This window comes from Orcinus orca, chromosome 19, assembly GCF_937001465.1.
Source record: "Orcinus orca chromosome 19, mOrcOrc1.1, whole genome shotgun sequence".
Classification (NCBI taxonomy): domain Eukaryota; kingdom Metazoa; phylum Chordata; class Mammalia; order Artiodactyla; family Delphinidae; genus Orcinus; species Orcinus orca.
In genome coordinates this window covers 29,541,100-29,555,986 of record NC_064577.1, presented here as the reverse complement: position 1 = coordinate 29,555,986, position 14,887 = coordinate 29,541,100, and the positions used below count along the sequence as shown (strand labels likewise).

Below are 14,887 nucleotides of genomic sequence, written 5' to 3'. Positions count from 1 at the left end.
CGGGTGTGAGACAGCTCTGGTCCCAGCTGCGTCTAGGAAACTGCCTTTGGGATTGTCAATATGAAAAATATTGTCAAACCACTAAAACCACAGGCCAGTGAAAAGTGTGTGCCCTTCTCTGCCTGTCAGATTCTTCTGGACCAAACTCTGCTTGCTTCTAATTCCCTTCCTGGCATTCAGCGTCCCCGTCAAGTTGCAAGCTGGTTAAAAGCCCATGCTGCAAACCCCTGACTTTAAATGCTTTACTTCGGCCCGCACAGCAATATCTAGACCCTAAATCTTTAGTAGTCACAAGACCCAGAGTTCCTCAGAAGCTGCAGTTCACAGGTTTTCAGGGCATAGCACTTGGTACGCAGGACCCAGAGAAAGAGACCCCAAATTCGTTCCTCCACGTGGTTAATAACTGGGCGTTCCTGTCCTTGGAGCAGCTCACAGATGAGATTCCTTCTGCCCAAGGGGCAGAAAGTGTAAGGCTTGTAATTCCAGACATGCTGCTTGAGAAAGACCCTGTTCCTCACCGTCTGCCCACCTCCTGCTGGGCCTCCCGTGGGGCTGGAGCTCACAGGCTCCCTCAGCACTGCCTCTGCCGGGATGGGGGTGCCCCTGCGTTCCCCCCGCAGCTTTTCTGGGAGGCGCCGTATCCAGCCTCAGCGTGGCTGGGACACTGGGCTTGCAGGTTATGACTGCTCCCCGCGGCAAGGTGCCACCCCCTCACCCCAGGGCCAGTGAAGCTGGCGAGCTTGGCTGACTTCTAGCTCGGCAGCAAAAAGAAGAGGCACCATGGGCTACTCCTTTCCTTGTACACCGTCCCTTCTTCCCATCTTCTGGTCCAGGGGAAAAGTGGAACCCAGGAGGTAGACTAGGTTGGTTCTGATAGTGAGGACCCAGGACCCCAGCACCCATTCCATTCTGAAGGTCCCCAGGACTGGCCTGCCGTTTTTGGAAGTGCACACCACTCTAGTGGATGGTGTTTTGAAATGCATAACTGGCAAGGGTGAATGGCTATTCTTCCTGCTTTCTGCCCTCTGATGGGTCCACAAACCATCCACCAGTGTGAATTTCTAGGAACACGTGCTAACTCACCTCCACATGAGGGCGCCAGAGGGATAAAACTGAATCGCACCGGTTTCCCTCAGCGCTCACCTGGGTAAACCAGCGCTTCTGCATGTCCCTTGCAAAAGGTGGGCACACCATTTGTGTCATCTGGGGAGCACATGTCCTTGGAAGCCACTGTCCCCAGAAGGGACAAAACCTACCCAGCAAGGATAAAAAATAATCTATGGTGAGAGGACCGGCCCAGAGAGGACCAGCCCAGAGCGGCCACAAAGCTGAGGATCTGACCCCCGCAGTCTGACCTACCTGAGTATCTGTGGCACCCTACCTGCCCACCGACCTACACGTGGACCCCGTGCCCAACAACACACCTGTGGGACCCTCCCTGCCCAGCTACCTAATTGAGGACCCTCCGTGTTAAACTGCACAAGTGGGCCCCAAGCTGCCCAGCTACCTAGCTGAGGATGCTCCCTGTCTAACTACCCATGTGTGGGACCCGACTTGCTCAGCCACCTACATGTGGGACCCAAACTGCCCGTATACCAACATGTGGTACCCTCCCTGCCCAGCTACCTACTGTGGGACCCTCCCTGCCCAACTACCTAATTGAGGACCCTCCCTGCCTAACCACCCACATGTGAGACTCGAACTGCCCAAATACCTGTAAGTGGGACCCTCCCTGCCAACCACCTACAAGTGGGCTTCAACCTGCTCAACTACCCGCATGGGCACCCGAACTGCCCAGATACCTAAATGAGAGACGTGCCCTGCCCAAGTATTTACTCTGGGACCCTACCTGCCCAACTACCTAAAGTCTGACACTCCCTGCCTAACTACCTCCAGGGGGACCCTGCCTGTTAAACTATGTACAGGTGGGCCCTGACCTGCCCAGCTACCTTATTGAGGCTGCTCCCCGACCAACTACCTGCAAGTGGGACCTGACCTGCCTCGCTCCTACAGGTGGGACCCAACCTGTACAACCACCTAAATGAGGGCCCTGACCTGCTCAACTACCTACAAGGGCACCCTACCTGCTAAACCACCTACAGGTGGGCCCTGACCTGCCCCTGCAGGCCTTGCAGACTTGGAACGGGGTCTCGGGCTGGCTTCGGTTAGTGGGCTCTCCTGCAGCAGGTGATGAGAGGCAAACTCCCCTGGGTCTGGATCCCAGCGTCTGGGCTGGCTTCTGCAATTCCAGACGTTCCCCTTCCTCACCCCGTTTCCCCCTTTCCTGCAGTACTTGTAAGATGGCATGAGTGAAATAAATTATCTTTTCTCCTTATTTCTCTTTACAGAACCGAGGAATAATGAAGTTATCCTTAGCCTCCTCCTAAAGGCTTTTCCTTTTGGCATCTTAAAACTTGAGAGATAAAGTGGAATCCCCAGAGAGGAGCCAGCAGGCTCCTGGGGCGCATTTTCCCACATAAATCTGCCAGGACTAGGCCCCCATCCAGGACTTTCCTTGGCTGGGAGGATCCCGAATGCCCGTGGCGCTCCCCTGTAGAGGCGTTCCTCCCTGTTTGCCTGGATTGCTTTGTTAAGCTGAAGGGTTTTCCTGGACTTTTATTTTCCTTATCACTCAACCTTCCTGCCCACACACGCTCTGCACCTGAGATATCACCAATGTCAGCAATGCCATCATTTTAAAATCGGTGTAGTTTCATTCCAGCCCTCCTGCTTTTCATCACCAGAGCCAAACCAGGAAAGACTTTGAGGTGTGATGGACAAATGAGGGAGCGCTGCCTGTGCTCGCTGCCTGGTCGACTGCCCTCCTTCCCCTTGGGGCCCGCTCCCCTGTCTTCGGCTGGCTCGGCTGTGGGGGCGAGAGCCCAATGATTGATCAGTGGGCAGCAAAGAACCAGAACCAGCTGTTGACTTCCTCTTGCCCTTACCCTCCGTTGAGAGCAGGCTCGGATCCAGCCCGCTTGTTGCTAAGAGGCCTTTTCATTGATGTTCCTACCAGCTCAGCGGAATGTCCACCTTCGCTTTCGCAGAAGCAATAATGATAGTGTTCGCTTAAAACAGCTGTCTCGATTCTGCCTTTTCCTAGGTTTCATAGATGAGCTAGAACTTCTCCAGATAATCAGATCAGTCCCAGATTCATTTCTTGGAATTTTATATTTGACAATATTTATACTATACCAAACTAATCTGTAGTTTTTAGATGTGTTGGTTAAAACATTTTTTGAAAGCAGTAAGTTGATAGAAAAAATTTTTTTTCTCCTCTATTTAGTGGAAGGCCGGGAAATGTCCACTGTCAGCCTAGGGCATGGTACATTCCCAGGGACCTTCTCCTCTGGGTCTAATACCTTAGGTTCACGGGTTTAGGACAGAACAGGCAACAAAGCAACAGCCACACAGAGCCATGTAGCCTGACCCACACAGCAGTAGCAACAGCAATGGCCTTGTCCAGGCCGGGGTCTGACTGAAAAACAGGTGACTCCTTCCAGGTTATTAAGTTTGTCTGGACACTTTCTGAACGTGGCTTGTAGGCGCCAAGGCTCATATACTCCCGATGGCTGGGATCTGTGTATTCAGCCTTTGTTCGGTCCAATAAACTTTGAGTAGATGGTCTTGATTACTGTGTGTTTATTTCAGTTTTGCTTTGTTTTTAAAAAACATCTTTTTGAACCCATTAAAATTTGAGCTCTCTGTCAATTTGTGCCTGTTACTCTCCAGCAGAGTGCGAAGTCCTAGGCCCACCCTCTTAAAAATATGCAAGCGCCACGGCCATTAAGAGACGCACAAGAGGATTTGTGTTCCTTTGGGGGGATGTCCACTCATACACCTGGATTGTGATTCCTTCCAAAGAGCTAAACACACAGCCTGTCAGTTCACAGTACTCCTTTCTTCAGGTGGTGGGGTATCGCGTACTTCTCACAGGCTCCTTCTCCTCCGGACAGGAAAGCAGACTGTAGAAATAACTTTCCCGGCGTGACTAAGAGAGGCTTGGATTTGGGACTTCGGTATTTCAGCTTCTAGATGCTGCTGTAGTCAGAAAACCAACTGTTAGCTGTTTGGGAGATATGGGGTTATTGCAGAAGGAATATGTTAGGACAAGCGTAAGACCAGACATCGATCGGATCCCCCTGTAGACAGGGTTGGGGTGCTGGTTGGACAGTGCTGTGCCCTGCAGGGCCAGGGGTCAGAGGCTGTGCTGAAGCTCTGCCTCCTGGTGGGTCTGCAGGGACCAGAGCAGACCTTGCCATTTGGTTTACGTCCTCTGAAGGTGGCCCGTGCCGAGCCAGTAGGGCGGTGTGGAGGGGGGGAACCGCAGAAGCCTGAAACCGAACGGGGAGCCCACGCCAGCACACAGCGCCCAGCCTCGCTGATGAGCACAGCACAACAGAACCAACAAGAAGCAAACCGTGGCTGCAGAGTCTCACCCCACCCTTTCATGTTTGCACTCATGGGAGGTGTCCCGTGCTGATCAGATGGTGCGGCCCAGCTGCAGAGAGAGAACAGAACATCACTCCCAGCATCCCCCCGGCCCCCCCAGCCCGTGTGTGGTGAACATAAGGCCGATCTCCAGCCAGGCCTGTTCCCTGGTAAAAGGGCCAGGGCCCCTGCTGGCTATAAGGTGTCTTTGTGCAAACTGGAAAGAGGCGCCCCTTCCTCTGGGCAGCGAGACCCCACACCCACCCTTGCCCCTGGGCCAAGCAACCTGTGCACACATCTGTATGCTCCCGTTTCCCAGCCAACTGTGTTTCTTCCTCCTCCACTTTTGGCTCATCCCTCTAAACGAAGGCTGTTTCTAACATGTCTCTTCATAGGCTCTCTAGCCGCCTAATGGAGCACCTCTGCTTCCTCGTGGCCTCCCGGGGAAGTGTGTAGTCAACATTAAAGAGAGGCCTGGGAATTCCCCGGCGGTCCAGTGGTTAGGACTCCGAGCTCTCAACTACCGAGGAGCCGGGTTCAATCTCTGGTCCGGGAACTAAGATCCTGCAGGCCATGCGGCACGACCGAAAAAAAAGGGAGGCCCACGGGGAAACTGTAGCACCGAGAACCTGAATGATAACTTGGGATCCCCAGATCTCCAGGGTAAACCCAAGACTTGGAACCCCAGTTTGTAGAAGTCTCAAGTTAAGTTTTTTTAGACCAAATCAGCTCCTGTGTTAAGAGTGGGTTTTGTTTTAGTTTCATTTTCTTCTTATTCTGGAAAGCAAAGCAGTAATACCGGAGTGAGGAGTGTCCCGACTCCACGGGATGTGCATGGCCTCTCTCTCTCTCTCCCCTGGTTTGGGAGCATCTTTTTCCTCTTTATCCTTTCTTCTTGACAGAGTTCAGAAAGAACAGCTGGCTGCCATCTTCAAGCTCATGAAGGACAACAAGGAGACGTTTGGCGAGATGTCGGACGGCGACGTGCAGGACCAGCTCCGGCTCTACGACATGTAGGCGCCTCCACCCGTCAAGACGCCGCCACGGCGGGGCCATGACTCTGCCCCAGCCCAGGACCGGAGCCCGTGCCACTGTCAGACTTCTGTAGGCTTCAGTTTATCTCATATACATAGATGTAGAGGTAGATCATATACAGAGTTGCTCAGTTCTTGCAACTGAGGTATCATGTCACAGGAATCAGGACTGTTGTCTTCAGAGAAGAAAAATCCCTGACTTGCTTGGCTTCTGCCTGCTGGTGAGCTTCCAGCTGTCACATGGGCTCCCCTCCGAGGCTGTCCTCTGATCCAAATTCGACCTTCCGTGCAGACCCTGAGCAGGCAGCGGCCCAGAAGGGCTGGCTCGAAGCCTCAGCAGCCCCAGCACGTGGTGTTGAAAGGATTCAGGGGTGCTGTGGGATGGGTATCAGGTCCCACTGCCTGAGCATCCAGTCTAATAACACTACACCTTCTTCTTCCTTAGAAGGATTTCTGGACACTTCTGTAACTGTATGGAAGCAAGCGGTAGGGGAGCATCCCTAAAAAGCAAAAAGTCTGATTCAAAGGCTCACCTTCAATCCTGGACCAAAGCAACAGTATCAGAGTTAAGACCCTCTAAGTTTCTCTTATAATTAAGACTTCTGTGAGTGCTCATCACACACCTAGACCTGTGCTAGACGCTGTCAATGGAAATAAAATACACAACACAGTCCTACCTTTAGCGAGATTAAAGTCGTGTAGAGGGGAATTCCCTGGTGGTCCAGTGGCTAGGACTCGGCGCTTTCACTGCTGACCCTGGTCGGGAAACTAAGAAGCTGCGAGCCGTGGCGCAGCCAAAAATAAATAAGTACATAAAAATAAAGTCCTTTGGAGAAGCCAGGCATGTGTGCAGGAAAAGAGAACCTCACAAGTCAGCATTCAATAAAATGCCAAAATGACCTCACAGAGAGAGCCTGGGCCACCTTAGCACATCAGTAAAGTTCAGTGAGTCAGCGAGTGCATGACGACGGAAATAACAGCGATTCTTCCGTTCTGCCCAGGTCCTGTATCTGATCACCCCACTGGCAGAAAAATTCATAGCAATCTGAATTTAGGAGGGTACGCTAAAGGGACAACCTAAGAAAGTTCTTGAGAATATTTTTTATTTGCTGAAATAAAACTAAACACGAAATTAAAAGAAGCAGTGGCGTTTTACGTACCACAATTTAATAATTATCACGGGATCACAGTGAACCTTCTTTTATCCTCTCTTGCTTGTTAGGGTTTTTCCCAGGCCTCCCCCGCATCACTGTAACTGCTTTTGCTTCTTTGCTGGCAATCCATAGCAGGAGGGTCTGATCTGTGTGTCTGTTGTTATATCCAAATGTCAGTTCCTTTTTCTTTTTTTAAAAAATATTTTTATCTTTTTTGTTACTGCTTTTTAAAAATGTTTTGATTTAAGTATTGTTTGTTCTCTCTCTCAGGTCCCAAGGACCCCCCTGGGTTGTTTTTTATCTCCCTGCCCCCTAAATGCATGTCAGCAGAACTTGCACTGCCCTGTAGCCACTTTATATCTCTTTCTTCACCTCCTTCTTCCAGTCCTTCTTCTCTGATTATACCAAACAAACAGAAATGACTCGTGGGTACGTGAGTCAAAATTCTCACGGCTATGGGAAAAGTAAACTGAAGGAACTTTCGTATACTTGGTTCAGCTAAGATGTTCCAACTGCAAAGAACTGAAAGCTCCAACTCAATTGTCTTAAACAAAAGGAGAATTAGGGCACGGGAGGAGTCCAAAGGCAGAATGCCTGTAGGTCCATTAGGGTCAGGGCCCAAGCTACATTTCTCTTAACTTGGTCTTCCTTGCACTGTGGGCTTTGTCACAGACCAGCTCTCCTCATGGTTGCAAGATGGCTGCAGGAGTTCAGATATCACATCGAGGAGCAGGAAAAGGGCCATCTCTTCTTTGTGTCCTAGGAGTGAGGGAACAAATTCAGGTGCACCCTCCCCTTTTGGGTCCCAATTGGCCAGAATGTCATGTGTCCATGCCTTCACCAATCACTAGCAAGGAGATGGGACCACCATGGTTGGCTGAGGTGCCTGGGGCTGGGGCCGGCATCCCCTGAACACTTAGCCATCCAGAGGAGGGGGCCACTGGACCTCACTGGGGCTCTGTGAGAAAGGGGTGGGAGGGATGGGTACTGGGTAGACAGGACCTGTCACCTGGTGGGGACTTGGAAGCCAGGGTCTGGAGTGCCCAGAATATGTGTCACTCTTCCTGGGTGGTGGTTCTGTTGCCCAGGTTCTGGGCCTCTGATGCTTTGTGGAAGCACTGCTGGCTTGCTACAATTTTTGGGCGGCTCTGATGCCATTTCCAGATAAGCTCCATCTTCTGTTTATATGATTTCTGTCACTTCATCTGCTTCACTGGCACACCAGTTGCCAGAAGAGTCCTCTTAAAACAAAACCCATTTCCAACTGACACCCATATGTCCCACCAGATCTCAGTATTGCTACTAGTCAGGAAAATCAAAGCACCTTCGAAAAGATGTACCTGCGGACTCAGAATTTGTTCTTAAAAGTTCCCGGGAGTCAATGCGAGAACTTAACAGATGACCATAAGATAACAGCCTACCCTGCAAGCTGAAAGCAAAAGGAAACATTTGTTTGTTCATAAGTGTCGGGAGGACGAAAAATCGATACCATCTGGGCCACTGCATCGTCCTTAACAGAGAACCTTGTCAAATTTTGGATTTTTGTCAATTTGACAGGTCAAAAATGTTAGCTCAGTGAAACTTTAATTTGCATTTTTCTTACTATGTAAAAGTTTGCACAACCATTCAAATATTTAGGTGCTCCTTGCATTTTTTTTCCCCCTGTAAAGTGCCCGTTCCTGTCTTTTCCTGTTTTCTATTGACCACCGAACATTTAATCTCAGGTTTAATTCACCGAACAGCACCCATTTCCGATTATCTGGCCATAATTTGGGGTACAGCACCCGTCATCCTCAAGCCCTGATCCTGAGTTGAGAAGGGAACCTAGATAATTCCAGGGAAAGCTCACCAAATTCAGGAGCCTTAGTGGAAGTCAAAACACCAACAAAAGTACAGCTCCGTCTGCAGTACGATTTCAACCAAGTGTTAATTGCCTACTTTATATACTCTGAAGAACCACGCACCCGCAGATGGGACCAATCATTCTCCACGGCCAATATCCTTAGCGGCGCCTCAGTGGTTCAAGCATCTGCCAATCTACTGCGAAGGCGGAACTCTTGATTACCATTGGGTACCGCATCCTCCCATCGCTCCCCGCCTCCACCCGAGCCCGCTTCCCTCTGAGGTGGGAATTCCGGATGTCCGGTCGCGTCCAGACAGGTTTCCTCAGTGATTGACAAGGGCCTTTGTCCAATAAGGAGTGCAGGCTGGCTCATCCCGCCCACACGCGGTCTTGCTTAGATCCTCCATGGCGGAGGCCGCCGGGGACTGGTTAGGGGCGGGCCTCTCGGCCGGGTGGGAGCCCCCAGGGCTTTCTTGGAGCCCAGCCACTGCCGGCTGCCAGCCCCTCTGGGCTCAAGTCAAAAGATCCCTCCTCGAACCGAGTTCCCGGCCGCGTCGGGGTGCGGCCTGGCTGTCTTGACTGGGCCTGAGCTGTCTTGACTAGGGCCACCTCTTACTTCCCTATCGAGGCCAGGTTCCCACAGGTTAGCAAACAGCAAAGCCTGAGCCGCGCACCGAGCTAGACCCAAGATATGAAGACGAATTCGAGCCGGTCCCTTCACCCCAGGAGCCCACCACCACCACTACCTTCCCCCCAGCACTCCCCAAGCCCGCCCTAGACTCCCAGACCACTGTCCCACCTCCGAATCCAACACACCCCCAAACCCCCCTGTTATTCACGTTCCCGTTATCCCCGCGCCCAAGGCAAAATCCAGGAGATCCTTCTGATCAGGCAACTGCACGCACCCATATATTCTCACCAAGGTGTCTTTGGCATTGGGCTGACCTTCAAGAAGGTGCAAGGAGAAGTGAGTCACACTTTCCCACCTGTGCTCACCCTTTCACGTTATGCCCAAGGCGCTTAAGCTAAGGTTTGCCAAAGCAGCTGCTGAATAAGTGTGAAGATCAAGTTGGACTCACCACCTGGCCTGAGTGATCAAATTGTTTCCATTCCGACACCCAAATGCGGCCCACTGGAGGCTCCACAGCCTTAGAGGTTTCCCACCAACATCGAGTCTTTGGGCCTGATGGTGGCCTGGGTCCTCTACAAATGAAACAGAGAGCCATGCCCCAGAGTAGGTTGGGTCATCAGGGGTTACTGAACTGTTAAAAATCCATCTGCAATCAGGGTTTTTTTGGTAAATTTCATTTCTCTCATCTCTTTATGTACCTTAATTACTTTCTGTTGAGCGCTCCAGCAGGGGACAGGTTATATTGACAGGTTGTCAGTTATTTAGCTTCTTCAAAGGTTGATCATATTCACCTCAGAACTGTGTTAGGCGGTGTCTTTGGTTCCCTTGTAATCAGCTTCAATGATACTGCAAGTTGAGTTTCAGGAGAGGAGACAGCTGGCAAGGGGAATGAAATTAAGAAAATTGTTCCAGGAAGAAAAGGTTTAATGAAGGAAATGGGAGCAAAGGGACAAAACACATAGGATTCAGATTTGAATATTGAGTGGTGTGAATTGGCACATTTACCCTTTCAGACATTTATTGAGTCTGTCTTCAAGCAAAAACGCTATGCTGGATGATGTAATGCAAAATGCCTAGGTGAGAGGAAGGTTCACTAACTTTTTGGAGCAAGTGCTAAAGGCAGAGAACTGTGTGCCTTGCCAACGCTCTCTCATGAATCTTCACAACAACTCTGGGAAGGACATAACGTTCTCCTTCTACAGAAGAAGAAAACAAGATTCAAAAAATACTGATGATCCAATTTAAAAGAAAACGAGCAAAGGATCTTAATAGACTTTTCTGCAAAGAAGACATACAAATGGCCAATAAGCACATGAAAAGATGTTCAGCAGGCAAATGAAATGTAAATCAAAACCACATGGAGGGCCTCCCTGGTGGCGCAGTGGTTGAGAGTCCGCCTGCCGATGCAGGGGACACGGGTTCGTGCCCCGGTCCGGGAAGATCCCACATGCCGCGGAGCGGCTAGGCCCGTGAGCCATGGCCGCTGAGCCTGTGTGTCCGGAGCCTGTGCTCCGCAACGGGAGAGGCCACAACAGTGAGAGGCCCACGTACCGCAAAAAAAAAAAACACATGGAGACACCACTTCAGGATCACTAGAATGGCCATAATAAAAAAGACAATAACAAGTGTTGGTGAGAATGTGGGAAAATTGGAAGAGTCACACACTCTTGATGGGAATGTAAAATGGTGCAGCTGCTTTGGAAAACAATGGTAGTTCCTCCGAATATTAAACAAAGAATTGCCATGTGACTCAACAGTTCTACTTCTAGGTATAAACCTGAGGAAATGAAAACATACACCCGTGCTCACCACAAAAAGAAATGGTGATTATGTGACGTAATGGAGGCGGAAATCATTTTGCAATATATGTGTATGAAATTAATCCATTGTACACCTTAAACTTATACAATGTTATACGTCAATTATAGCTCAATAAAACTGAAGAAAAACAAAAAACGTGTCCACAGAAAAACTTACAAATGAACGTTCCTGGCAACATTACTCATAAGAGCTGAAAGGTGGAAACAAGCCAAACATCCATCAGCTGAAGAATGGACCAATAAAATGCGGTAAACTGATACAACGGAACATTACTGAGCAATAAAAAGGAATGAAGTAGTTACATGCTACCACATGGATGAATGCTGAAACTATTACACTAAGTGAAAAAAGCCAGATACAGGACCTCCCTGGCGGTCCAGTGGTTAAGCTTCCGAGCTCCCAATGCAGGGGGCACAGGTTCGATCCCTGATCGGGGAAGATCCCGCATACCGCATGGTGTGGCAAAAAAAAAAAAAAAAAGCCAGATACAAAAGACCACATATTGTATCATTCCGTTTATATGAAATGTCCGTTTATATGAAATTTATAGACACAGAAAGTAGATTAGTGGTTGCCTAGGGCTGGGGGTTGGGTGGCAGGGAAGAGGATTGACTGCTAACGGGTACAGGGTATTTAGGGGAAGGGATGAAAGCGTTCAAAATTGATCATGATGGACTTCCCTGGCGGTCCAGTGGTTAAGACTCTGTGCTTCCAATGCAGGGGGCGCGGGTTCAATCCCTGGTCGGGGAACTAAGATCCCACATGCCACATGGTGTGGCCAAAAAACCCCGAAAAACGGAAAAAAACTGATCATGATGATGTTTGCACAACTCTGTGAATATACTAAAAACCATTGAATTGACTGCTTCAAATAGAGGAATGGTATGGTATATGAATTATACCTCAACAAACCTGAAATATATATAGTTCTTGATTCTGATATACACAGGTTTTGCTTTTGGTTGTGTCTGGTGGCATTCCAGTCCAAGTGGCAACATGAGCACGTATTGTGGACGCCTCAGTAATATTTTGATTTTTTTTTTTTAATCTGTAACCATGAGGGAAAAAAAGACATGCCTTGGGTGTGTAACAACACAACTAATGTTTACTGTGAGCTTGTGCCTGGCTCTGTGACGAGAACTTGATGTTCTGTGTGATACAGTCCTTATGAGAAAAGTGCTGTGTGGCAGTTTGGGCCCCCGGGAAACCAACTCCGAAGTGGAGATCTGCACAGAAGAGGCTCATTAGGGAGTGCTCCTGGGATCAGCACCCGAGGGAGGAAGGGAAGGGGCAGGACTGGGTCGAGGGAGAAGTTGGATCCGACAGAGTCTCAATAGAGACTGAAGCAGACCCTGTGGGGAGTTTTGAAGATGGGATGGCCCTTCAGAGCCTATGTGGTGTGAGGACCAGGCCTTAATACAACCTTGTGCATCGGCCAGTGGATGCTAGCTGCTCCCCGGGGAAGATGCTGGCTGTTCTCCCCAGTGAAGCAGCTCACCAAAGGGGCTGACAGTGGGGGAAACAGCCTTCATTCCTGATGGGGAATCTGGGTGGCACGTCAAAGCATCCATCATGATTATTATCTGAATATTACAGATAAGAAAATTGAAGCCTAGAGAGGCTAAGTAACTAGCCCAATGTGACAGGTGAGTATGTCGCAGGAGGCATTCAAATCTGAGATTTGGAGGAGGCTGGCTGCAGAGCTGAGGGCTTTTAGCTAAACTGCCTCTGCCCTGAGGAACTTTGAGAAGCTAGGATGGAGAAGAGAACCACAGCCGTGTACTGCAGAGGACTGCTCCCTCCAGAGGCGCTGCGCAGCCAGGAGTGGTGAGTTCCTGGAGCAAGGGCCCCTCTGGGGCCACCAGTAGGGTGGCTTGTTAGAAAACTGCAGGATTCTCCACCCCACGCTCCTCTGGTCCAGCCCCAAAGCGCCAAGCTCTCCTCCCCAAGAAGACATGCTATCGAGCCACCTTCTGCTTCTGACTCCTCCCTCCCACCCGCCTGGCAACCCCCCAGCCCATAATGCAAACAGAGACCACATTAAAAATGAACAGGGAGTCTCATATCAGGGAGATGAGCAGGCAACCGAGTAAACGGGAAGCTAGAATGAGACTGCCATCGCCTCGTTTTCCATAAATAATATAGATATCAGACACCAAAGATGGGGTCAGGCAAAGGAGATCATCTCTGCGAACGTTGGAATTATTGTTTTTCACTTACACACGGTATCAGTCAGAGCTCCTCCTAGTAATAGAAACCAATTCCAGCGGATTCAAGAGGAAGAGGAATATATTTAAAAGAAACTGGAGCTTAGATCACCAGGAGGCCTGGAGAACCAGAACTGGTCCCTCGAGGACAGTGATGCTTCTGGCACCCAAACCTTGCAGCTGGCTTCACCGACCCTCTTGGCCAAGGACCCTCTGTTAGCTCCTGCCGGCTGCCCCAGAAACTCTGTTGTGTTCAGACACCTCCTCAAGCACCTTCCACAGTCTCTTCTCTTTGGACTCAGCCCTTAGGGCAATCTGGAAGTGCAGGGAAGCTCTCAACCAGTGGGATGAAGGCGTCTTGGATAAATGCCCCAGGGTGCCATCCTTGGGGCCCTCCTGCATGGTCCCCAGCAGGCGTGAGCCTGGTTGCTCACAGAGGAAACAGCTCAACAATGCTCCCTTCACTGGCTTTTCCTCCTTCCCTATCTCAGCATCTCACACTCGACTCCTTCACTCCTGCTTCCTGGGGACACTTCCCAAATAAACTCCCTGCACTCAAGTCCCGACTCAGGCTCTGCTCTCTGGGGAGCACAAGCTGAGACACACACACGTACTAAAAGTACCAGAAAAGGCCTGGTTACAACCACATTCATGACAGATAGGGAAGAATGGAGAAGAATGGAATTAGGAAGGGGGACAAAGAGGATTTTAACTTAAATCACCATAAAGTTTGTCTGTTTCTACAAAATACATATATCACTGAAGCAAAAATGAAAACATAAGGACATTTTTAAACGTTGGGTATTACCACCTCCCACCCCTTTAAGGAGGGCTATTATCCAAAAAACCCCCCATAGAAAACCAGAAATGAGGGACTTCCCTGGTGGTCCAGTGGTTAAGAATCCGCCTTCCAATGCAGGAGACGTGGGTTCGATCCTTGGATGGGGATCTAAGATCCCACACACCGCAGGGCAACTAAGCCCGTGCGCTGCAACTACTGAGCCTGTGTGCTGCAACTAGAGAGAAGCCCGAGTGCTGCAACGAAGAGCCTGCGCACCGCAACTAAAGATCCTGCACTAAGACCTGATGCAGCCAAAAATAAATAAATAAATATTTTAAAAAGGAAGAAAGAAAGATAAACAGAAAAGAACAAGTGTTGGTGAGAACTGGAGAAATTGGAACCCTTGTGCTTTCCCTGTGCAGCCTCAGTAGTTGTGGCTCGCGAGCTCTAGCGCACAGGCTCAGTAGTTGTGGCGCCCGGGCTTAGTTGCTCCGCGACATGTGGGATCTTCCCGGACCAGGGCTCGAACCCGTGTCCCCTGCATTGGTAGGCAGATTCTCAACCACTGCGCCACCAGGGAAGTCCCAGTGCCACGTTTAGTGGTGCCAGGATTGGCCAGAGGAGTCACGTGGTGTCAGCCTGATCCCTCCGGGATCCCGCCTCATGGTTTTAGCATTCACTGATGAGCATTGCCTTAGGGTTTGCTAAGATGGTGGTTTTCTAATTCTATTATTCCTCCTGCACTTATTACTGGAATTCTGTAAAGAACTTTCCTTTACCAGTTCTATGATTTCACTAAAATAGTTTGAATAGGAAAGAAAATTTTTTACCTCGACTCCTGTGAGCCTTTTTTCCCTTTGGTAATTTTTTAAATTTTGAAATAATGTTTGACTTACAGAATTGTTACAAGAATAGGATAAAGAACTCTCATAGACCCTTCATCCAGATTCCCCAATTGTTTGCATTTCACCCCTTTTGCTGACTC

At 49.7% G+C, this 14,887-nt stretch overlaps 2 protein-coding genes and 1 long non-coding RNA gene across 3 annotated transcripts in view; 2 read left to right on the top strand and 1 right to left on the bottom strand.

The window, feature by feature from the left end:
- Window positions 1–5,471, top strand: part of MXRA7 (matrix remodeling associated 7) — a 29,007-nt gene extending 23,536 nt beyond the window's left edge. Inside the window, exon 4 of the mRNA XM_033438585.2 lies at window positions 5,334–5,471. Within this exon, the coding sequence (XP_033294476.1) occupies window positions 5,334–5,448 (115 nt within the window). The 3' untranslated portion in view covers window positions 5,449–5,471. The remainder of the gene's footprint in view (window positions 1–5,333) is intronic.
- Window positions 638–9,181, bottom strand: LOC117203551 (uncharacterized). Its single transcript, XR_004486376.2, has 3 exons — window positions 8,469–9,181; window positions 2,068–7,378; window positions 638–1,978 (listed from the first exon to the last, which is right to left on the bottom strand). It is a non-coding gene; the product is annotated as an uncharacterized LOC117203551 (long non-coding RNA).
- Window positions 9,182–12,670: 3,489 nt separating this feature from the next.
- The window catches only part of ST6GALNAC1 (ST6 N-acetylgalactosaminide alpha-2,6-sialyltransferase 1), a 28,352-nt gene continuing 26,135 nt past the window's right edge, over window positions 12,671–14,887 (top strand). The window contains 1 exon segment of the mRNA XM_049702038.1: window positions 12,671–12,741. Within this exon segment, the coding sequence (XP_049557995.1) occupies window positions 12,671–12,741 (71 nt within the window).